This window comes from Benincasa hispida, chromosome 3, assembly GCF_027475165.1.
Source record: "Benincasa hispida cultivar pf3 chromosome 3, pf3_genome.v1.1, whole genome shotgun sequence".
In the NCBI taxonomy this organism is placed as follows: Eukaryota; Viridiplantae; Streptophyta; class Magnoliopsida; order Cucurbitales; family Cucurbitaceae; genus Benincasa; species Benincasa hispida.
The window spans coordinates 27,380,470-27,405,476 of NC_143480.1; the positions used below are offsets into that span (position 1 = coordinate 27,380,470).

The window sequence follows — 25,007 nt, forward strand, 5'->3', positions numbered from 1 at the left end:
GACTATAATTTGGAGTCAACTCAAGCATGACTTAGTAGGATCAATAACCGTTATAAATATTGATGGTTTGATTCTTTATTCTTGCGATCGTTGAACTTATACGGTAATTTATGTATTATTGCATCAAAGTTTCCCTCCAATAAAAATAGAAATGAGTACCTTTTTTTTTTTTTTTAACATTCACTTGGGCAAATCCGACCCCTTCGTCAATCTTATTTGAAAAGTAACAGTAATAACAAAACAAAAACAAAGAACACAAGCTGACGTCCGTAATTTCATGATTAATTGCGATCACGATGGGAGGAAAAAAAAAGTATTAATCCTTAATCCATCAAACTTAGTTTTGAAGAATCCGAAAGGACACTTTATTAATTGGTCATCTTCTATTGGTGCAAATATGGATCAATTGTCAGCAAAAGGGACCGGTTTTGGTGGGTATGTTTAAAAATTTTGCAGTACTTTTAAAGCAATATCAAATTTTAGAAAATTAGAACTTCATCTTCACCTTAACCCTTTTCGAAATAAAAGAATTAAAAAAATAAAAATCCTTGACCTTATCCAACCCATCATTTCCAGCATCAAAATTATTCTAAATTGCATCCATCTTTTTACAATCTACCCTGTAATCCAATTAAGTTTGTTGGTAAATTTCTTTCTTTGTTTTTCTTAGATATTTTTTCAGTATTTTTTGTTGTATAATTAGAGTGAACTGCAAAAAGATAGGTACATCCAATATGTAACAAAATATTATTTTTTTTTAGTCCAACAATTGCAAGATGAAGATTGAACCATCGACAGATAAGAGAAAGAGAGCTCATCATACAAAACTGGAGAGAGAATACATCTATTAATATATAATAATATTAATTAGATAATAAAAATTATGCTTAACTAACTTACAAAACTTAAATATCCGACCATAATTTTATTAAATTTCATCCCAAATTTTAACATAATAATATTTTTTAATTTTTTTTTTTTTTTAAAAAAAGTAAAAAGTAGTTTGTAATAGCACTCTGAGAAGGTTATCTTGGATGAAGATTTAGGTAAGGGTGGATTTGACTAAAGATGTTGAACACATGCACCTTGGATTTATGAAGCCCGAATTTATTAGACATACCCATAGGTTTCCTAGTACATCAAACTTACTCCAAAAAGTTTTTTCTGACAACAAATTTCCTTTACAAAGTTTATTATACCAAGGTTTCCTAGATCCGCTATTAAAATTCACATACTAGACTTGATGCCAAACTCATGTCTCAACCGGCCCCTCAAATAGTTCCTATATTAAGGATATTTTCCTCTCTCTATTTTTGAATAAGGGTCAGACAAGAATCATCTATTTCTAAGTAAGACGATTTCTTCAACATTTTTTAATAGCGGATCTCCAACATGCGACATGTATATCCTTTGAGAATTAACTAATCGTAATCATAAGTACCAAAAGCAAAATACTACCACCAACCAAGGTCCCCTTCTAGCCAGATCTGGGATAACCACCAAACATATGCTTATAATCAAACACATTAAGAAAAAGCAATGCCTTTCGAAACTAAGCAATAAAGGAGCTTCTCAAGTGAAAACAAGAACCAGGTATTTGCAACTAACCCACTTTGACAAAAGGTTGCAATATGAGTTTGGCCTTCTCAGAAGTGCCCGGATGGCCGCAGTTGCTTCTCTTGGCGCTGCAGCAGCAGTAAAATCTGTTCTTACAAAATTTTTATTAAGGTCAATACAGAAAGAATGGTGCTATCCAAGAACTGTGCATTCCCGTTGCTTGAAAACTCAAATCCCTTTTTTTTTTCCTGGGTAAACACAGAATTTCAGATGCTCTATAGATAGAACCTTCAACTAAGAGGTTCAACATGAAGCTAACAAATATATAGTACCAAAAAAGCACAACCGGTGCCTGCATACCAGAGACGGAGATGGCAAATTACATTTTGGTCTTAAGTAAGGCTTATTGATGAGGCATACAGTTGAAGCAGGGTAAGGGCTTGCTCCGTGATGGCTCGATTTCTTGCTTGCCTTACCCAATCATGAACTACCTCTTCAGCTTTTGTGCCTTTAACACCTTCTTCTAGAGAATGTGCTGCTTCAGCCAAATTTCCTTCAGCCAGATAGGACTCCACTCGGTTGATGATAGATTCAATCCCATTACCAGATTGGTCGGCCTCCTTCACCTAAAGGAGGTCGAGACAATTTCAGAAACTACAGCAATAGAGAAGAGTAAATAGGAGATTTAAAGTTCTTTCTAATGTACCTTAATCCAGGATGCTACACGGGCTAAAGAATGAGCTAAAATGCCGCCACCACCAGGTGGGATCAAGCTCAAGTGCCGTAACGGTGCTTTTAACGCATCAAACTGCATGCAAGGAGATGAATTAGCCAGATAGTTTCACATGAAAGATGAACTCGATTTTATTATCAAATAGCCAATGTTGTAAATAACAAGTAAACAGCATTGAACAATATTCCACAGCCAGTTGGATTTGATAAAATCATAGAATTACAATGGCTTAATTCAATACATTTTTGGGGGGAAAAAAGAACAAAGGTGAAAAATAATAAATGATTTTCTGTCCATAAAGCAATCCATGCTGACAGATATGGTTGAAAGTAGTAAGAATTTCTTCAAAACCAACAATGTCGCTATTCAAGAACTAATTCTCTTTAGTTGCCTCTTTCTCGTACCTTCAAGTTCCATCTGACCAACACCAAACTTACACAGCTATTCAAGCACATTTTTACTAAATTTTTGTTTTAAAAAACACAAATAATAACTCTTAAATTCAATACCAAACAGCCCCATGGTTTTCCAGTAAAGAAAATGACACTGATTATAATTAGGTAATATTTTGGGAGAGAATTATGCTAAAATTTTCCTTCGGCCAGGAAGAACTTAATGTACCTTTTGTGTCATTTGTAACAACGTATCTGAGCCATGATTCAATATCTCTTTAGGAATGGATGAAAGGATCAGCTCTAAGTTCAAATCTTTGTCAATGCCTTGAAGATTAACACGTAATGCCTCTATTTCAGCCTGGATTGGTAAACCTCTAGAAAGAGCATCTTCAAGTGCCAGTGCCCCCTATAAGATTGATAACTTATAGTTGATTAAACTCTAGATAAATTAGGTTGGCTGTGCACTAGTAGAATATAAATATACACACACACACATATATACACACATATATACACACACAAACACACAGATATATATATACACACACATATATAAAGATTTTCAACCATTAAAGTTCCCAAGACACCTTGCACTTCAGCATAATGCTCGTTGATGGACTTATATATAAATATATATGTAGGAGACAACTTTCTTAACCAATGAAATACAAAAGAGAGGACTTAAAAATCCTCAGAAAATGCCACGAAGTTAATCAAAGATACTCTAGTCTAATAAGAACTGGAATTTATTTATCAATAAAGGTGCTGAGTCGAGGGAAGATTAGATTTAGGGAGTTCCACTCACTCCCAAGTACCACTCCTGCACTTACTTACTTACAGACTATACATTCCTCAAACCCAAGCTTATTCTCACAAAATTCTCATGGGCCCACCCCTCTAACTGACTAATAACAACTTAATATTCCTCACTCCCCTTCCTCACAGGCCTACAATTATACACATGCTTAATGGGAGGTCTATCATAGTCAGCACAAATAACCAAAACAGGATAATTACAGAAATCTCGACAACGAAATCTCCAATTTGAAGCTTACAGGCTAGCACTGAAGCAACAAAAGGAGAGAATGAAATTATTCAAGCATAAACACTAAGACAAGCAATTTTACAGAATCAAAACCTGTCTTCATTTTTAGACAAACTCAGACCTTATTTGCAAAGGGAGCTTCACAAAATGTAATTTTTGCATGCCTTACATATATATATATATAAAGTAAGTTTAGGAAAACAAATACTGTTTCCAAATTTCCTCGTACCCCCTTTTTTATGTCTATGGAAACATAATGGTCTCAAATTTTCTAGAATACATACATATATGTATGTTATTGTGCAGAGACCTAAAACAATTTTAACCTGGAAGTTCTTATACCTAGTTTAATCCCAATGTTTATCAGTTTCCCTCTTCACATGCAAATGGTGTAAATCTGATTAAACAATGATCACCTTCAATAGTACCCAAACTACTAATATAGATGCAGTAATGTGCACCACTAAGGAAACAAAATTTTCTCCAAAAGAAAGTTTTGTCTTCAGATTCTTCTACTACGAGTAAGAAATGAAACCAACATCAATACGTAGGAGTACAACTTTACCAATGCAAGCTTCTGAGCAGAGTGGCTTTGACGAGCTTCTTCAGACCTTGCATAGAATGCCATGCAAAGAGCATTAATCTGCAAAATGAAGTTCCACACATAAACACTCTTGGTGGTAGATTGATTGCCCTGATTCAGGCCAAAATACATGGAGCTATATTGGAACATTCACATTGTTGACAAGAAAATAAACTATTTCAAACACCAACCCCCCCCCCCCAAAAAAAAAAAAAAAAAAAATTCTTACATTAATGTACAGTGTCTTCATTATTTTGCAAAATTGTAATCAAGCAATGCCAATAAAAATCACTACGATCATCTTTCATTTTTTGATGAAAAATTTCCCCCTCAATGGTGAGATCGTACATGTTGAACTAAACATTTTGTTTGTTATGAATGTCATCTTTCGAAGGAGGCACATTAGGTCCTAATAATATCTATAACTTCCACTTCTTGAATATGTGTGGTTTTTTGAGCTCAGATAAATTTATGACTTGTGCAAGATTGCTTACATGAAGATTTGCTTCGGCCATCTTTTCCATCTGGGCAGCCTTCTCACTTGCAATTGCCGCAGCTAACTCTGCTTTTGCCATATCTTGAAGTTTTCTCAACTTCGATTCTACCTCATTTTCCTGCAATGAAATTATTTTTGAAAAGTATTGGTAAAGGATTAGCAACTTGAATTTGTTTGTCATTTAAGAAACATTCCCACCTTCTGTTCAAGTTCCTTCTGAAATTTTTCTTCCAGTTTCTCTTGAAGTGACTTCAGAGCAGCAGCTGCTTTTGTTCTTTCTCGTTTTAACTCCTGAGAATGATTAAAATCACACGAAGCCAATTATAAGAATGAGAGAAACACAATAACAATGTACAGATGTACGTTCACTGTTCACTTGATATCTCTACAAGAGTCTCCACGTGTGTAATTCATAACTTGGGAATTCAACCTTGTCCAATATAGCAGCCTCTTCTGCATGCATAAGTTCCCTAACCCGAGCATCCCTCAATTCTTTTTCCATCTTCTCCTGTATACAGAAAATATCACAGTTAATAGATTTAGATAGTCGCATTCCATAACAATTACAAACATTGAAAAACGTACGATATTAAAAAATCTATTGATCCATACCTTCAGTGCTCTCTTTTCGTCAGCAAAAACACGGTAATCCAGCTCAGCTTGCCTCTTTTCAGCAGCATGAATAGCTTGTAAGAAATCAATAACCAATTTCCCATCCTTGGATATGTAGCCATCATTTAACTCCTCAATTTCAGCAATTAAAGCCTGGCATCTCGGAAACAAAAATTTAGATCTTGACTAAGTAAGACTCCTTTACTCAATTCCAGCAAAACGAACATCCATTAGAAAGAAGGAAAAAGAAAACGACCTCTGTTTCTTTGACAAACTTGTTAGTTTCATCTTTGCTACCACCACCCAAGGAAGTCATGCCAGCCTCATCCTTCAAATGGTATGCCTCGAGAAGAGAACTTGGCTCCTCTATAGCTTCACTTGTATTGTTCAACTCCTGAAGAGAATACCAGCGGAGACAGATTCACTTTATTATTATTATTATTTTTTTGGATAAGAGACAGATTCACTTTAAATTACACATCTTTTACTAGAAATAAAAATATTTAAGAAACAAAAAGGTCAGACATGATATCCTATGAATCTAGAATGTTTAATTCCAATTAATTGATCATCCTCTTCAACCTCTGGCCAAAATACAATTAGGCATGTGATGCTTGCTACCTGGTATTCTTTCTAACTTGCCTCCTGTGATAAACGTTTGTACAGTAATCCTTCTATGACATTGAAGTGGATGAATACTATGTTGCTGCTGTATCATGAGAGGCTAAGCATCTCCTTCAACAACCCATGCAATATTTATAATTTTTACTCTTCTTATTAATCCACAAGGATTATAGACCTATAATCTATTCTCTTTTTCTGCAAAGTCATATTTGAGAAGAGTTTTGAATCATGAGACAATGACTTTGTTTTGCCTAACGCATGGTTCATTTTCACCCACGTATCAAAGATAAGGGGGGTTTGGACATTTGATTATTCCAGTGTCTTTCTCTTGTGAGCTGTTCTCTGGAAGGTTACACTTACAGGTATGAAGAAACTAATTTTTTTGCATGCTCGGTGCCTGGTGGTCTATAGGATGATTAATGCCATACTTTTTATACAGAGGTGCCCCTCTTTTACCATTTACCCTCCGCAGTACATTTTTTAATGAAAGATTAAGAGGATCATCTTTTTTTTTTTTTTTTTTACATTTCCCTTTTTCCATAAGGGTTTGGTTTAGGTTTCGCAATTGCTTGGCATTATTTTGGCCCATCTCATAATTTTCATTTTATGATTGAAGAGGTTTTAGTTGATCCTTCAGTTCAGGAGAGAGAAATAGACTATTGTGGTGGGCAGGTTCTTAATCATCTTAAGATATATTTGGTAAAAAGAAACGTAAGGGTGTTTCAAGACTGGGTCCTCGGATAAAGTGTGGCCAGACTCAAAACTAAGTTCCTCCTTAAAGATTACTTGTTGTAACCTTTTTAGAGATTTTCCTCTCATTTCAACTACCAATTATTATACCCTTTTTCTCTAATTGTTTTTCTTCTCATGGCCCTTTTATCTGGGTGTGGCCTTTTTTCTATATGGCATCTGTTTACTTTCTTCCCTGCCTCTTAATAAAAGCTCGTTAACTGTTAAAAATAGTTTGCATTGAGCACGTACATTGTTAACTTTAACCTTCAAGCTATTATTATATCAACATTCGATCTGAATGGATAAATTTAAGTTACCTTCAGTTTCTCTTCTGCAAACGTATCTTCTTGTGGTGGTATTCTGATATCAATTCCTATGGGTGCTGCATCTGTCTTACTAGATATTGGAGTAGTTTGAACTTCATCATGAAGCCCATCCCTAGTACTAGACTCCGCGCTTTGCATGTTCAAATTTTCATCTGTGGATGTTTTAGATTCTAGATTCTCATTCTCTACTTGACTGACACTTTGTCTAAATTCTGGCAAGTTTTCCTCCTCAGTCTTTTCATGTGGCACAATCCTGGAACTGTCTTGAAACTGAATACCATCTTGCTCTTCGCCTGAAGCTTCAAGATGAGGAAGGTGGGCATCTGTCTCGACTTTATGCTCAGTGGACTCCACAATGGGATTTGAGCTCTCAGTTTCTTTTCCAACACTATCTGGTTTTTCAGTTTCTTCTCCACTGGGTGAATCAAATTTTTGCACCACCAAAGGGTGGACATTGTCTGAATCACTTTTCTGAACTGTCTTAGTTGACTCTACAGAATGATTCTGCTCTGTACCACCAGTTAGTTGGTCTAGATAGCCAGTTTGGTAAGCTGCAAAAACAGCAGCACCAATAACAACACTGCCAAAGACAACTTTTGGGAAGGAATTTCCAGACTTAGGTGGCACATTCGTCAGTTGTGGTTTCAGATTTTGTTTGGGTGCAGATGAGAATTCCCTTCTTGTAGAAATACACGGGACTGTATGCCAACATTGCACCTGCAACAAAAACCTGCCAAAGAATCAGAAAATATTTGAAAAAGTATACCATAATAACAAAAAAAATCAGGATTATATGGTTTGGTCTCATGCCAATATATTTTACGATAGACTAGTTTTGCAACACACTCAGTTCGTAATCTCGTTTGATTTGTCTCACAGCTCTTAGGTAAACTAAAATTTATCATAAGAATAGAAACATATTAATGGCTTTAGCACTTTTTAACACTGTGAATTAATTACAACAGAAGAAAGAATGGTATAAATAGCAAGTTCTCTTATATTATATGAGAAGGCTTCATGTAGTAAGTTAATAAAGACCGCACAACTGCATCACAAGCACGGAGCACGCAGATGAAAAACTATATGCATGTATTTGCTTGCAAGTCGAAAATGAATTTCCAAACATCTGTTTTGCAGATTCTCATAGTCCCAAGAAAGAATAGCATAAATAGCAACTTTGTGTATGTTAAAAGATCTCCCTGTTGTAAGCTTCCACCCAACTGCGTCCACAAGAACATAGACGAAGAAAAATGTGGATGCATATGCTTAAAAGTCAAATACACACTTGTCCAAATATCTGTTTGTAAATTATCATACCGTCTAGATTGTACCAAACGAATTCTGATCGCAAAAATGAATGGAAAAAGTCTTATACGGGAAATTCTACTTGCCTGGGGTGAAATCTTCCTCGACGTCCTTCCAACAGATTGACGAGATGATAATTCCAGAATTGACCTGCAGACAATAATGCGATAAAAATGTCATCTATAAGCATCAGCCGCTGTAACTGAAACCAGGGAGATCCAAATTCAAACACTACATGGTTATCATTTATCAATGGAAAATTCCAATTGCTGAGAATGCCAATTAACCCTCGGGAGATTAAAGAATAAGAAACTGCCAATTTTCAACCAATCAAGAAAACAAAACACTGCACTTAAAGGACAACCAAAATGACTAATTAACATCATAAGCAAATTAATATTCAGTGAAGTTCAGGAGCATTTCCGTACCTCCGCCACATAGCGTATAGATATTCAGTGAAAACAGCGAGCGACGAAAATATTTGAGCGAATAACCAAGTAAGCGATTAAATGTAACTAGGACAATCGGTGGTGGAAAGTCTGGCCGGGTAGGAGTGTGGAGTTCCGGGTTCGAAAAACCAAACTAACGATCGCTTGGCCGGAGAGAGATCGCCGGAGACGAAGGAGAACATCCGATGACACCGGAATTTTACCGCCTAATTAGATGTGTCCGACAATCCGTGCAGCAGCAAGGAATTCTTCCGCGAGTTGTAATGGCTTCTACTAGGCCCATTTATAGACTTGGGCCTTGGGCCCAATATATTTGTAGGATCGTGATGAGCTGGGCTGAGTTTGGTGGGTGAATCTGAAAGGACTGCCCTTATTTCTCTGGCCAACTTGGTGGTGTTGTGCTTTAGATTTGGATTGTAAATATCTTTGATCCAATAAATAAATAAATAAATAAAGGATTAAAGTGTTATGACTCCACTATATAATTGATGTTATGGGTACATAAAAATACCTTGGAAGTGTTAAGGCTAAAAACCTAACAAGACCTAGCAGGGCATGTCGATCAAGATTAAAGACACGATTAATTGAATATTTAGACGTCCCGCCAAATTTGAGTTGAACATGTTACGTCGAGGATATATGGAAACATACTTATTGAAGATCATGCAGCCAACTAGTTTTTGTGTACTGGTTTTTGTGTTTTAACCTACTCTCAGGTCCATTGTAACTCTAATGGTTAAAGCTATATCTTGTGGACATACATGATGGCTCAATTTTCATTAAATTCAATTCAACAATATAGGTGACCTAGTTTTTGTATAACAATAAACACATTTTTTAAGAAAAATTTTCACAAATAAAAAAAATGTCAAACTATTTACAGAAATAACAAAAAAAAAAAAATAATAAAATACATTGATAGATATTGATCAGCATCTATCACATAGTATCAATGATAGACTTTTATCCGTGTCTAAACCTTTGTTCAGTCTTTATTAAAGAAGATTAATTTCTTTTTATATTTTGTATAAAAAGTTTCTCTTATTTTTCTATTTTTGAAAATCTACCTTTTTTTTTTTTATCTTGATCGAAATAAATAATTTTTGTATGATACAAAATTTATGTAGATTTGTTTAAGAAAAAACAAGCAAACAGTTCCTAAAAAAACAAACATATCGTCAAACTAAGTACAAATAAGTAAAAATAAAGAATCTAAACTATAAAGCTTCTATTTTTCTAATAATGATGTTGCTAGTTAGTAGTGGTGTAGATGAATTGGGTTGAGGTTGTTTTCTGGACCAATTCAAACATTCGGGTTAGTTTGATTGGCAATTTTAAAATTTGGACTAGGTTGGATTGTCAAGTTATAACTTTTTTCTTATTCATTTTAAATACGTAAATTTATCTACAATACACGGCTAATAACTAAAATCTCATAAGTCATAACATTCAAATATTAAAAAACAAATATCTATGATATTTATTACAAACTTTAAACAAATACAAACATCATAACAACTTTAAAACAAAAATATTAAGAATTCATAAATTCATTAATTCAAAGTAGTCAAACTATATATAAAGAGAAATATATATTTTTTTTTATTAATATATATAATTCAGGTCGGGTTGGGTCAACTCGAATTTTTATTTAACCAACTTGATCCCAACTCAACCCAACAAAAACATAAAAAAGTTTAACTCAACCCAACACAAGAATGAAACTAACTCAACCCAACTCTTATAGTTTCGATCGGGTAGTCCGGGTTGTTGGGGATGATGCTCTAAACTCTCGTTGGGTCCTGTAGTTTGTAAACACCTGTATTGAACAAATGCTTGTGATGTCATAATATGAGTTCTGTTCTTCACTATTATCGATGAAATACGAAATATTTTATTTGTTTTACTACAAACCAATAAACTAAGATCTCTGGTTGTCGTTGTAACTTAAGCATGTATGTGGATACATAAAGGTGGATCATGCCTTAAGTGATAACCAAAATGGTCTGTAGTATATGGATATAAGAGGAAAACCTTATCCTGGTAACACTACGAATGCGACCCGCTTTGTAGATAGTTACAAGTGTTGTGACGTGCTACAGATGGTCTAATCCTGATAATTCATGTGGAGACATGTGAATGGGGTGTCTTATACAAAGGAGTTTGTATAAGATCGGACCACTAAGTGTATAGTCTCGTTATATAACGTCGTTCATGATAGAGACTCACTTCACTAGGATGACCATAGGTGACATGACCTTAATCCTGAGTGAGTTGGGAACTCCTGCCTTTGAGGACGGTCCTTTGATTTGCATGAGTGCGAGTGGCCAGATTGCTAACTCAACTTACCACTTTGGGGGGGAGGGGGGAGCTACGAACTTAGCTACACCAAATGGAATTCACTTCTTTCCCGAAGCAGGGGTAAGTAGATAGATTGCTCCCTTAAGGGCTGATTTTGGGGCTTGAATGATATGGCGCCACACATCTTCTCATGACCCGAGAGGTGTCCACTCATAGTAGGACTATGATGTATTGTTCATTAGAGGGATCAGTAGTATTTAAGGAGTTAGATGTAACTATAGGGGCAAAACGGTAAATTGGCCCAGCTATACTTACAAGCATCTGTGAAGGGTTATCATACTGTTGACTGGTTATATCCAATGGACATAGAAATATATCTGTGGTGAGAAGAGTGCAACTATCGGTCTTTAGTGGAGTGTCTGGTATTTAACGGATGGTGAATCTCGTGGCTAAAGAGTTTAGTCAGTTATTTACGTACCGTTGGAGCTTCAAGTTACTGTTCCATAAGGTCCCATTGATAGCTCAATGGAATCAAGTTGAAAATCAATTTTTGGGTCAGTTTGAAGTGTTCAAATTGACAAGAGGTGTTTAATTATATATGATATGATTAAACTGGTTCAATTATATATGATATAGTTGACATGATGTATGAGATACATTAATTGGAGGAATTTGATGTGAATATGATTTATATCAAGTAAAGGAGAAAAGGACTATGGTTTGGAACGATCTTGCTCCGCTCATAGGTTCTCTTTGATAAGACTTCCTTCACGGGTTATTCGGGTTGTCAAATTTTTTGAACACTCTTACTAGTTAGGTTTCTCCCACTAGAAGAACAAAGAGTGAATTTGAGATAATTATTCTATTATAATGTCGGAATAAATGGTATGTGACTATTTGTGTATAGTTGTATTTTTTCATGTATGAATATGTCCTTTCGAAAATAACTAACTTGAAGAAGAAATATGACTATTTAAACGACCATGAATAGTCAATAAATATGCCTCTTCTTTAAATTGTACGTTAGAGCAACATTTTCATAAACATTTTTCTCTTATCAAACTTTTCTCACTTTTATAAATTTGTGCAAGTTCGGTTTATTTCCACAAAGAACAATTTGTTGGATCTTGTGGACGAAGTACTGCTTCCATAAGAAAAGTGATATGTTCTATTCTAGGAGACAATTACTCATAGAACTCATGCACTAGATTGAGTTAAATTGTCTTAAATAAACAACGTGAAGTCGTTGGGCTTAAATTTTCTCCAGCATATAAGGTTCTGTATTATTTTAGTAAGCCCTGCAAGTTTTTTTACACCCCCTTCCATCTCGGTTTCTGTCATTTCTGATTCACTTCTTTCTCTTGCTTTTGCCTCTGCTTGCAATCCAGTTTCGTTGGTTATATACTCTTATGCGCATTCCTTCTTCAAACCTTTTGGTATGTATTGCCCCCTAACTATAGATCAGATCCACTGGATGAGAAACTCAATTCCGCACCGTCGGACTTATCCACCAAGGGATTCCTTGAATACCTATACTTAAAAAGATAAACTCTAGAATAATAATACGATAACTCCAATTATCTAATTGTTGAATCAGTTGCCTATATTGCTATGCGCTTAGTCAACACTATAAGTAATAATGATAACATCCCCATATACACTGTGCATGATAATTTTATTACGAATTCTTCGTATTGCCTTTCAATTCAAGCCTCATATATCGAAGCCTTTTGTAGTTTAGGGGTCATATCTCCCCATCTCTCCGTACCCTGACGGTCTTTAGCATTTCGTCCAAGAGAAAGAGTTCCTCTAATTCTATAACTTTTTTATAATACTCTTTTCTTGAATATCATTCAAAAAAATTTCGGATAGAGGGGGATCCTGTTGAGTTCTTACGCTTTCATGTCTACAACTCAATTCATCCGATTATTACAGAGATGAACCTAAGCCGGAATATGAACCATAAAAGAAAATACCGACTAAACCGATTAACACATGCAAGTCGGACAGGAAATGGTGTTTCCAGTGGCGGACGGGTGAGTAACGCGTAAGAACCTGCCCCCCAATCGAGATGTCCTCTCTTTCGCCCAAGACGGATTGATTTAATTATAAAAAATTTGGAGCGTGAAGTTGAACTCAAGAACAAAACTCAAGTCATTGCTCATTCTTTTTCTGTTTTTTGTGATATTATTCATATTACATAAAGTATTTTAAGTGACAAATTTTTTTAAGAATAAATAGTTATTAAAAATAACATAAAATAAATATTTTCCTTAAAAATATTTGTTAGAGGTTGCCCAAGGTAATATTCAAAGCCCACGAGAAGACCAATGCCCAAAAGTATAGGAAGAGACATAGGAGAATACACATCCCAAAAGAAAAAAAAGTAATTGCCTCGAGATTTGAGTCAATCAATTGTGCTAGTAAATATATACCAATTAGGAAATAATCAAGCTACTCTTGGTCTAACACCTTGAAATCTTGAGCGTCCAAAATAATCCTGACATGATCAGAGATACACGTAACCAAAACACAACTGTCAAATGAAGAGCATTACAAATAATCTCATCAACAACACTAAAGGAGAAGGTAAGTAATCTCCAATGGAGAAGCTAACCTTACTTCTTGTGTAATTAGTTGAACTATATTAAGTTATCCATCGGAGTTTGGGAGTCTTGGTATCATACCGACGTGAGGATCTCTTATGCATGTCAGCTTGAAAAGCAAGACTAGATCAAAAGAAGTGGGTCGAAGGTCAAGCCCACGAAGGTCCGCTACAACAACGAACGTAGACGAGATCTGAGTGTCGACAATATTCAAAATTATTTTAGATCCTTTAGAAAAAAAAAAAAAGAAAAAAAGCTTGTCAAATGTCCAAACATCTTCATAATGTAATGAAAAACAACAAAATTGAAGAGAAAGAAAGGTGAAAACAAGAGAAAAAAATATTGCATAGAGGATCAAGTATTTCAATTAAGTTATACATTCATTTAAGTTGAAACAATTCAAGTATTTATAGGAAAAATAAGAAACTAGCCACTAATGCGTTATCCTTATATCTCTACCACTTACCTAGAAGCTCCCTTAATCAATCCACTAAACCATTATATCACTATTATCCAATTTATGAGGCACAACCTTAAATAAAAGTCAAGAATTTATCCAAGTTTAGCTTAGAATTCAATGTTAGGGTTAAAAATAACCTTTGAATACCTTCTTGGCTCTTAATTTAGCTTACTAACTCCAATGGATGCAAAATTAGGCTTCTAATAACCAAAAACAGTAGTAGGTGTAAGGACAGTCTTTCTCATATCAGTTGGGTGCGTAGTCTAGTTGGCCACATAGACGGTCCTTTTCAATGCCTCCACAGTAAGTTGGACGCATCCCTGACTTCAGTTGGACGCATAGCTTGTCGACGAATGATGTCAGCAATGGTCAACCTCATTCTTTTCACTTCAACAACCTAAATTCTTCCTTTCACACTTCTCTCTCTACTTTTCTTTGAGAGATTCACGAAATGAATGAATGAAATGAGCTTCTCCTCTTGGTATTTATAGGACTTTTCAAGTCAACCTTGTCATCGTCACCTCACTTCTTTGTTTTATTGAGAATGTCCTTAAACTCACAGTTTGTAATTTTGGAAAGTATTTTATTTATCAATAAATGTATTGTTGAAGAATTTATTCAATAAAAATGTTATTGAAATTGCATTATAAAATCCAATAAACGAATTCATGGGTATCATACGAATATTTTAACTTTATGTAGAGATTGAGTACCTTATCTCGGGGACTATGGATACGGCCTACTTTGTATACTGATACAAACGATGTGATCCCAAAATCGTTCATGTAGAGACATGTGAGTGGGGGCATCATATGCAAAATATGTTTGCATAAGACCAGACCACGAAATAGTCACTTTTCTTTATAACGACCATTTACTGTTAAAACTGACTATTTCAAATTAGATGACTTAAGGTAACTCGATCTTAATCTTGAGCTAACTATGAACTTCTATTTATTCGGGATTATCCTTTGATCTGCATAGGTAAGAGTAGTTCAACAACACTATTCAACAAGCTTTCCATTTTGAGGATAAGACTAAATAGATAGTTAGGGACATAGTCCTGCAAGATAGAATTTACCCCTACCCATTTTAGGGTTAGCAGATAGGTTGTTTCATTAAGTACTGATTCCTGGTCTTAAACAAAGGGGTCTCGCCCTTTCATGGCTGAGAGGTACATGCTTGATTAGTTGGACTATAAACATATTGTTTAATAGAGGATCAGTGGGAGCTTAAGAAGTAGGATGTATTTACAAAGGTAAAACGATAACTTCAACCTAGCTATAAATACGAACTGTTGGGTTTTATGTCCTAAAACTCGTGGTTTGTAAACAGTATAACTTATTCTAAAAATTCAATAAGTTGTTATTGAATATATTGTTTTTTAGAAATCCAATAAACCTAAAAGTCCCTTGACTATTACATGAGTACTTGAACTTTATGTGGAGACATAAAAGTGGATCACGTTCGAGTAAATAGTAAAAAATGATCTATAGTATATGAATAAGGTTGGGTGGCTTATTCTGGTCACACTATTGGATGCGGCCTACTCTGTAGTTGTTACAAAGAGTTGTAAAGTGCTACAAATGAAGTGATCCTAATTCGTACATGTTATGACATGAAGAGTGAGGACGTCCTATGCAAATGAGTTTTGTACAAGATCGAACCACGAAACCAGTCACTCTTACTTTATAACATTGTTTACTATTTAAGACTGATTATTTCAAAGCGATGACCTAGGTAGCTCGACCTTAATCCTAAACTAACTATGAACTCCTGTTTGTTCGGGATTATCCTTTGATTTGTAAACGGTGAGAGTAGACCAACATGTCTGCTCAATAAGCCTCCCATTTTGGGATAAGACTGGAATAATAGCTAGGGACATAGCCCTGCAAGATGGAACTCGCTCCTACCCGATTAGGGTTAGTAAAGAGGTTGTTCCTTTTAAGTGCTGATTCTGGGTATTGAACAAGAGGTCTCATCTTCTCATTGGCCTGAAAGGGATTCGATTTGTTGATTGGATCATAAATCAATTATTCATTAGGGGATCAGTGGAACTTAAGACACGAGAGGTAATTTTGGGGGTAAAACAGAGATTCGACCCAGTCGTTATTATGAACAATCCGTGAAAGGTTAACTTATTAATCATGGTTATATCGAGTGGACATAATATATCTATAGTGAGGGGAGTTCAGCTATGGGTTTTAGTGGAATCACCCATTAGTTAACGAATGGGGGTTAGTTTGGTCTAATAAGTTTAATCGATTAATCTCGGATCGTTGGAGCCCATGATTTGTAGGTCCGCGAGGTCCCTTACTAGTTCGTAAATGGATTAGCTCTAGAATAGCGTGATAATTTAATTTGAAATGTTCAAATTAGAATTAAATGAAATTGGAGAAATAATATTTAAATATGATTTAAATATTCAAAGATGGAATTGTGTAAAATTAATTTAATGTTTAATATTAAATTAATTAGAATTGTTTAAATAATTATTTATTAATTTTATTAAGAACGTTAATTTTATAAAATTAATAATATTTTCAATTTTATAAAATAAAATTGATTTATGAAATCAATTTTTGAAAAATTGAAAAAGAGAGAAAACACAAAATGGAAAAATGACATTTTCCATTATTTCTTCAAGTTACTCACACTAAACCCATATTCTTAAGTCTTCATTAACTACAAGCATGAGCTACATCTTATACAGCTAATCTCTTTGCATGATCGTTTGCAATATATTAAAGAGATTAGAGTGATTTTGAGACAATGCAACCGATAGAATTTCTCTGAAAAATTCATGAGAAAAAGTTGTTCTTCCGTTGGGTTGCTATTGTGAGTTTGTCTCCATATTCCCTTGATTCCAACTTATTTTGAGTCCCACAACTCAATCTAGAGCACCAAGAGGATAGTAGGGAAGATCTTGGGGTAGTCTACAACAAGATTCAGAGGAGATTTGCAGCTGGAATTCAAGCTTAGAGGAAGTTCTACAAAGGTATGTCTTGAACCCATTTATTTATGCAATAACATGCTTTCATTTCTACCAAAATTAATGAATTAGAGTGCTTATGGATCCTTGTCGCTTCCGTTGCACGCTGGTACGTTCCAACAAAAATTGTGAATGATCGACTTACTTATTATGGTTAAATCAAGTGGACAAAAATATATCTACAGTGAGAAGAGTGCAACTATCGAGCTATAGTGATATGTCTCGATAGTTAACGAATATTAATTAATTCGGTTTAAAGATTTTAGCCAATTAATTTCAAATCGTTGGAGTTCATGATCTGTAGGTCCATAAGATCCCTTTACTAGGTCATGAAAGATTAAATTTTGGATTTGAAAATTGAACGAATTTGAAGTGTTCAAATTCGATATTAGAGTTTGGAATTTGAAATATTTAATTTCAATTTTAGGATTTGGATAATTATATTCGATTTATTTAACGTTTAAATTTTCTGAAATTAAATGTAATTAGACCGTTTAAAGATTTAAATGTTGGTTTATATATTGATTACATGAATAGGATTCATGTTTAAATTAGATTTTTTATTTATTTAATATTTGGTATTAAATTATTATTTAATTAATTAAATATGTTTAATCAATTAATTTTTTAAAATAAATTATTTTTAATTTGTGAAAGTCAATTTTAGAATTGAATTTTAGGTTTTTATCTAAATTAATTTTGAAGTAAAATTAATTAGATTTAAAAATCAAATTAAAAATGTTTTTTAATTTGAAAGTGGGTTTACCCCAAATTTCAAATTGATTAGTGGATTATTCCAAGTTTAACACCTTACCAATATCTAAAGTGCTAATTGAAGTGTCACTTGGCTGAATGAGTGAGTGCTTGCATGATTCAACTTGTTAAATACTCCAATTTACAGAATATTGTGATTTTTGAAAAATGTTAAGCAAAAACATTTTTGCTATCAAGCTCTCAAATATCCAACTTTATCCCTTTAAATTATGAGTTTCCACCACTCAATCCAAGGCTGAGAATAGTAGAGAAGAACCTCTAGGTGGTCTACTAAAGAATTGAAGATCAATTTCGTGGATTAAGCAATGAGCAAGTGGAAATCTACAAAGCTATCCACAATGAAACCCTCTTTTTGTTAAAAATTAATTTTCAGCATGCTTTGTTTTCAAATTAAGTGCAATTAGAATGCTTAAGGATTCTCTTAACTTCCGTTTTATGCATCTTTACTCTATCATATTTGATTCCTCTTTCTAAAATTTTGTTTAAGTGTCAACTTTTAAAGCATTCTCACCTTAGAGTTAGTCACCTCAATTGCATGCACCAATTCATGCTCCTAAGTTCCAGCTTATAATATTTATTCACCCCAGAGTTCGCCACCTCCTTCTACACTTAGCCAACTTTTCTTTTCCTTTCGACCACCTCCTACTTCCAACCCCCCTATGTGGCTTCAACTCCCGATTGACCTCCATGCTCTACTTTTTGGATGCATAGTCCAGACCATGCGCCTAACTTACCCTCCTTTGCCTACTTTGGACGCATAGTTTTCACACCATGCACCCAACCTTCCTTCTTTCCTCCTTTCTTTGTTTGTGTCTGCTTCTCAACGTATGATTTCTCCTTTCTTTATCTTCCCTAAGTGTCCTAGCACACTCATCCTCCGTATTCTATAAACATGCTAAAGGACTGTGAGGTTCATAACGGAAGTGGGATCAGTCTCAATTTTAAAAATTTACAAAGAATTAAAATTACAGAAAATAAAATTATGCATTTTCAATAAAATTTACAACATGCAATAATCAATAAGAAGGATTTTGATAAGCATTGTTCCCACTAAATTTGCTCAAATTTGTTACTTTCTTGTACAACATTTACTTCTGCTTCTTTGAGATCCACACGATAATTTGGTCTAATATGACTTGATTTTCCACAACGATGACACACCACCTTCATCCGACAATCAGGTTTGATGTCTCCCAGCTTACTGCACCTAAAACATCCCTGCAATTTTCCCTTGGACTGCCCTACAACCATGAAATAATTGTTGTCATTTGAAGAACGTTTGGAAGAATAATTTACTATTCCCTTGTCTTTTGCATAAAAAACAACTTCCACCTTGGGATGAGATTTCTTGTTGTTGCCAAGCATTTGTTTCATCAGTGCTTCTAGATTTGACAACAAATTTTCCAACTCAACTATAGAAGGTTGATTTACCCAACCTTGTATCAAATAAATAAATAGAATAAACTCTTTTCGCAGCTCACGAATAAAATAAAGACGCAAATAAGCATCGCTCAAAGTCTTAATTTTCAGAAAATATTCAAAACTAAAAAGTTACCTCGAGTCGTTCTAGCAAGTTTGTTCTCCAAGTATTGCAATCTAGTTGTGTTTTTCTGAGTGAACAACCTTTCGAGTGTGTCCCAACTTTCTTTGGAGAATTCTCTATCATAAACATGCTTTATATACTCCTTTCTTATAGAAGTTCGCAAAGCAAATAAAGTTTTGTCACATTGGACCTTCCACTTCCTTCGTGTCTCAGCATTCTCCAAAGTATATTTTGGAATTGAATCGTCACTGGAAACAAGATCCCACAAATCTTGTCCTTGAAGAAAAGCTTCCATACATAGCCTCTAGTAGCTATAATTATCACCAGCAAGCTTGTCTACATAAATATTGTTTCCACCATTCATCTTCACAAAGCATTTAAACTCAAATACAAAACAAAGAACCTGAACACTCTGATACCATATAACGAAAAATAACAAATTGAAGAGAACGATAGGTGGAAACACGAGAGAAAATATTGCATGAAGGATCAAGTGTTTCAATTAAGTTTTACATTCATTTAAGTGGAAACAATACAAGTATTTATAGGAAAAATAAGAAACTACCCACCAATGCATTATTCTTAAATTTTTACTAGTAACCTAGAAAAACTCCCTTAATCAATTCACTAAACTATTATGCCACTGTCCTCTAGTTTAGAGGTAGAAAAAACTAATTTAATTAATAATTTACAAAATGAGTTTACACTAATTTTTAACACTTAAAACATACTATGAATAAAAAGTATCTTATATTATTCCTCAAGGCATCCAAGTTGACTAGACGCGCCCAACTAGTGAAGTGGTAGGGACCATGTCACATGGCAAAGATAGAGGCATCCCAATTTAAAAGAGTAGGAACGAACCATGTCATGTCATGTAAAGCATTAGCTTTCTATTATTTTTTTTGTTTCTTTTTTAGTAAAGAGATTTTTGGGATAAAATCCCTCAAAAGTGATATCTAATTAGTAATTAATTTCACATCATCTCCAAAAAACACAATATATATGTAAATCTATTCAATGTTTTTATATTTAAGTTAAAAAATAAAGAAGCATTATTAGGGTTGTCTTGTCTCTAATGGGTAAAATTTTCAACATATATATTTCAACAATCCTTCAATCCAGAAACCTATCAAACACATCTTTAAGTTATAATTTTCTAATTCTTTATTATAAATTACTACACCAAATACAAAATCTATCTAAATCAAATTCATATCTCTCACCATAGATAAAAACACTACTTTTTGCTATCCGAAACTCGTTTAGAGAGAGCTTCCACAATAAAGTCCTTGAGTGAGAGGGGCAAATAGTACATAATTGCCATGAAGGTTGAATAGCCTCCGTAAGAGAACCAAGGCGACGGCTTCTTTTTTAGAACCGCAGCCACCGTCTTATCTGCAAACTCGGCAGTAGGGGTAGCCTTGGGGCCTTGTGAGGCATTGGCTCTGGCTAACATTGCAGCTTCAAAGGGCTTGAATAGCTTCAACTCAGGCATTTGATTAAAGCCGGCAATGGCAGAGCTTCCAATGTTTGATTTAATGGCTCCAGGGACAACGTTGATAACGTCGATTCCAAAGGGCTTCAGCTCCATCCTTTAATGTTGGAAATATCAATCAAGTCAACTAACATCGCCGTGTGAAATAAATGTGCAAATTAAATGAAACATGTCAGCGAATTGAATAGGATATTGATTGGGTTTGGCTTATTTATTCAAGTTTCTATTCTGGTCCACTAAAAAGCAAAAGTTATAGATTCCAAACTTTTAATTTCTGTAGAAAAAGTCTACGTAACGCACTTGAAATAACTTCTCAAATGCTTAAAAAATATATATATATATATTTTTGAACACTTAGAAAGCAATTTCAAACAAACTCTCTTACAGAAGTTGTCTTGAATCGACCAATATAAAATTAAAGTCGACCAAAAGAAAATTACTTGCTTACACATCGACTTGTGTAGTTTGTTTCTGTTTCTACAGATCTATTTTAGTGCATTGTAGCTAAATATATTCTGTACATATCTTAGAGCTGCTAAAAAGATAACTCACACCAGAAAGTCAATAGGAGCCCCGGCATGTATTTTGCTCATATGAGTACTTGAATTAAACTTTATAAGTATAAAAGTCTCAAATCCACTACATAATCAAACAAGCAAAAACATCCGAATGTTCAAATTCAATTAAATATTTATTCAAAGAGAGAAGAAAAAAGTGGAATGGAAATATGCTCATCCACTCGCAAGAATGTATACAAGAATCGGAACTTAAACCCACAAAAATATTATTTAACCCCTTCATTTAAGTTAAGAATTGAACTTGTTAAAACAAATGTTTTAAAGTCAAATTCCACCCAACAATTAAAGTCTATTTGTAAACTATTTGAATTTTAGTTTTTAATTTTTGAAAATTAAGTTTATAAATACTACCTTCACCATTGTTTTGACTAAAAAGTCAAGTCACTTCCACCTCTTTCCTTATTTGGTTATTCACTTCCTATCATCATTTTTAAAAAGTCAAGCCACTTGAACTCTAAAAAAAACGTAGTTTTAAAGCCCGTTTGATAACTATTTTGGTTTTGAACATTGTGTTTGTTTTCTTACAACTTCTTTATCATAATTTTTATCTTACCTAATAAAGACTAGATTTCTTGGCCAATTTCCTAAAACATAAACTACTTTTTACTAGATTTCTTGGCCAATTTCCTAAAACATAAACTACTTTTTTCTACTTTTCAAAACTTAGTCTTTGGTTTTTAAAAACAATGGTAGGGGTGGATAACAAAATAAAGAAACCAATAGATGGTAGTAGAGTTTATAAGCTAAATTTTCAAAAACCAAATAGTTATCCAATGGGGCCTTAGTATAATGAACTTTCCTCCCATAAAAGTTCAGCAACAAATTAATTTAATAAATTATCGTTAGCGAGGGTCTAGAAGATCGAGTTGATTAAACAAGAACATCAACCAAGGCAAGGCAAAACATTCTGTGCAAGATCAGGAACACAAATCAATTGTTAATTGTACCATGTGATGAGAATCAGAGAGGTATATACGAACCTCAGACAGTCAGAAACGGAATGAAGGGCAGCTTTAGTTGCAGTATAAGCACCAGCCCATGGAAGAGGTGCCAATACGGTGACACTTCCCAGATTCACAATCTTCCCCTTTCTTCGTGATGCCATGTGAGGAACCACGGCTTGAATCAATCTCATAGTCCCTGCAAATGCAATTCCCCAATTTATAAATATGAGTTTACCATAATACAATAATCCACCCCTTTCAATATATGAAGTGTTCTCATTTTCCCCACCTCTGACTCTATTTTCTATATTTTACAGTAATAAACAAATAGCCTGGTTCTAACGCATACAGTACCAAAAGCTGATGAACACAGTAGAACAGAAGACAAGATGATATAGCCTTCAGCGTTTGTAGTTACAAGGATTGAATCAAATGTTAATCTCAAAACAATATCCAAACTCGAACCAATTGGAAATCTAAATTGGGGGGCTCAGCCAGTTCACAGTTTCAAATCCCTAGTTTTGACATAATTCGATTCTTCTAGGATGAAAATGAAATGACGAATCAAAATTAAAATACAATTAACTTCACTGATCGATAATTTGTTAGAATCTCACCGAAAACATTGGTATTGAAGGCATTCTGCATAGCGGAAAGAGGAACCTCGGCAATTGGGCCAATACATTGAATGCCAGCGTTATTCACCAAAATATCGATTCGACCGAATTTTTCGATGACAAGAGACGTTAATCGCTCAACGCTTTTGTCGGACAGGACATCAAGTTCTTGTAAGAAAAATCTTGGATCGTGCTCCAGGTCCGCCATTGAGGAGCGGGACCTGCTGGTTGCAACTACCAAACAGCCCTGATCGGCGAAGGCTAGGGCGAGGGAGTGGCCTATGCCTCCGTCGGAACAGCCGGAAATGACAACCACTTCCTTTCCGGCGAACTCCATATCGCTTTATCTACTTGGAAAATGAAGTGTCGGCCTCCGCCAGCAATTGATGAACGAAGCTTACGCCGGCCACCACATTAAACCGCTACATAAATCGGAGATTGGAGCGTTGCGTAGCAATTTTGCCAAAACAATTTTTAAGATAAGCACCAAAGTTCGAAATATGGATGTGGATCTGAATATTTTGATCTCCATTTTATTAAAATATCTATATGATGTAAATTTCATAAAATTTTATAAACATTAATCGTAATTCTTATAACCAATTAATGAAACTATAATTGCTATAACCCATTAATGAAACTTTAGTTGTGGTATTTAAAAGGTTGAAACGACTTACTTAGGCTATAATTAATTATTTTTATTCATTATTTTTATGAAATAAGACAACATTTACATGTATATTGTAAATGTCATTGTAGAGCATAAATTTAAAATATAAATAAAAAAAATAATTAAAAATTATATAAAGTTTGGATGGTAAAAAGAAAAAAGCTCACACAATGTGAAATGACATAAACATTTAATGAAAAATGTTTGAATAAGATTAAGAATAAATATAACTTCTTTCTGGTAGTTTTCTCAATTTCATTTTTCTTAGAAATGATAGTTTCAGATTGAAAATATTAGTGAAAATTGACAAAAATTGAAAATTAGAAAAAGTAGCTCATTAAAAAGTTTCATCGTCATCAGAAATGATATTGACATGGAAAACTATACAATTACGTGTGTAATCAAAATCATAAAATTGAAAAACTTAAACTGAATTAACCTAGTTAATTAAAAAAACCAAAATTTTCTTGAAATTTTCTCAAGGAAAACATAATAAAAATGTCTTAAATTTTGTTGAAATTGAGGGAAAAACAAAATTTTCCTTACTGAAATTTTGAGGCCTTTCGAGATTTCGATGAGAATTTTACACCATGGTTAGCACATGGGTGAGGGATTTTTTAGGTAAAGATTTGTTTGTTTTTTTCTAATGGTCACAAATAGCTCTCAAATTTTTATTTTTCACAAATGGTACTTTTTTCACCCATTGTTTTAATGTCGCATACGGAACATCTACAACATTAAGCTAAGATCGATACCAAAATTAAAATTTTAAAAAAAAAATGTGTGAAACTTATAATCATATTAGTATAACCCTAAACTTTGGTTAATAAATCAATTTAGACTCTTTTCTCATAATTTCAAATTATCTATGCAATATTATACTGCTTACAAATAGATGTATCTCTTAAATTTTATCATGTATCTTTTATTATTCATCAAAGCCATATTGAATGGATTTTTTTGTATCAATATTGGACAAAGTTCACATGAAATAAAGGATCTCTTTGGGGACCAATATCCTATGTCGGGAGATGATATAGTCCCTATATGACTACTTGATCCACTGATATACCATCTTCAATTTTCACTTCCTTCAACATGTACATAGTAGTAACCCTCATTTAACAACTCCCTCAGCTTCTCCACCCCCACTTCCTATGTCTCCTC

General features: G+C 34.1%; 3 protein-coding genes across 4 annotated transcripts; all 3 read right to left on the reverse strand.

Moving 5' to 3' along the window:
* Positions 1 to 1,577: 1,577 nt before the first annotated feature.
* Positions 1,578 to 9,112, reverse strand: LOC150037167 (MICOS complex subunit MIC60, mitochondrial-like). Of its 2 annotated transcripts, XM_090312124.1 has the most exons (13): positions 8,837 to 9,112; positions 8,495 to 8,558; positions 7,095 to 7,820; positions 5,678 to 5,815; positions 5,422 to 5,574; positions 5,240 to 5,317; positions 5,008 to 5,100; positions 4,808 to 4,927; positions 4,296 to 4,373; positions 2,912 to 3,091; positions 2,264 to 2,365; positions 1,918 to 2,183; positions 1,578 to 1,805 (listed from the first exon to the last, which is right to left on the reverse strand). In XM_090312124.1, exons 1-12 carry the CDS (start codon positions 8,845 to 8,847, stop codon positions 1,950 to 1,952), a joined length of 1,977 nt encoding a protein of 658 aa, XP_090168250.1. In that variant the 5' UTR covers positions 8,848 to 9,112; the 3' UTR covers positions 1,578 to 1,805; positions 1,918 to 1,949. The 2 variants fall into 2 exon arrangements, with proteins under 2 accessions (XP_090168250.1, XP_090168249.1); XM_090312123.1 differs by having other exon boundaries at positions 1,578 to 2,183.
* Positions 9,113 to 19,042: 9,930 nt separating this feature from the next.
* On the reverse strand, positions 19,043 to 20,479 carry LOC120074723 (uncharacterized). Its single transcript, XM_039027944.2, has 3 exons — positions 19,546 to 20,479; positions 19,323 to 19,426; positions 19,043 to 19,231 (listed from the first exon to the last, which is right to left on the reverse strand). The coding sequence occupies exons 1-3, from the start codon at positions 19,826 to 19,828 to the stop codon at positions 19,157 to 19,159; spliced, it is 462 nt and encodes a 153-aa protein (XP_038883872.2). The 5' UTR covers positions 19,829 to 20,479; the 3' UTR covers positions 19,043 to 19,156.
* A 130-nt stretch (positions 20,480 to 20,609) lies between these two features.
* Positions 20,610 to 23,870, reverse strand: LOC150037168 (short-chain dehydrogenase RED1-like). Its single transcript, XM_090312280.1, has 3 exons — positions 23,171 to 23,870; positions 22,590 to 22,749; positions 20,610 to 21,128 (listed from the first exon to the last, which is right to left on the reverse strand). The coding sequence occupies exons 1-3, from the start codon at positions 23,505 to 23,507 to the stop codon at positions 20,774 to 20,776; spliced, it is 852 nt and encodes a 283-aa protein (XP_090168406.1). The 5' UTR covers positions 23,508 to 23,870; the 3' UTR covers positions 20,610 to 20,773.
* Positions 23,871 to 25,007: the final 1,137 nt, after the last annotated feature.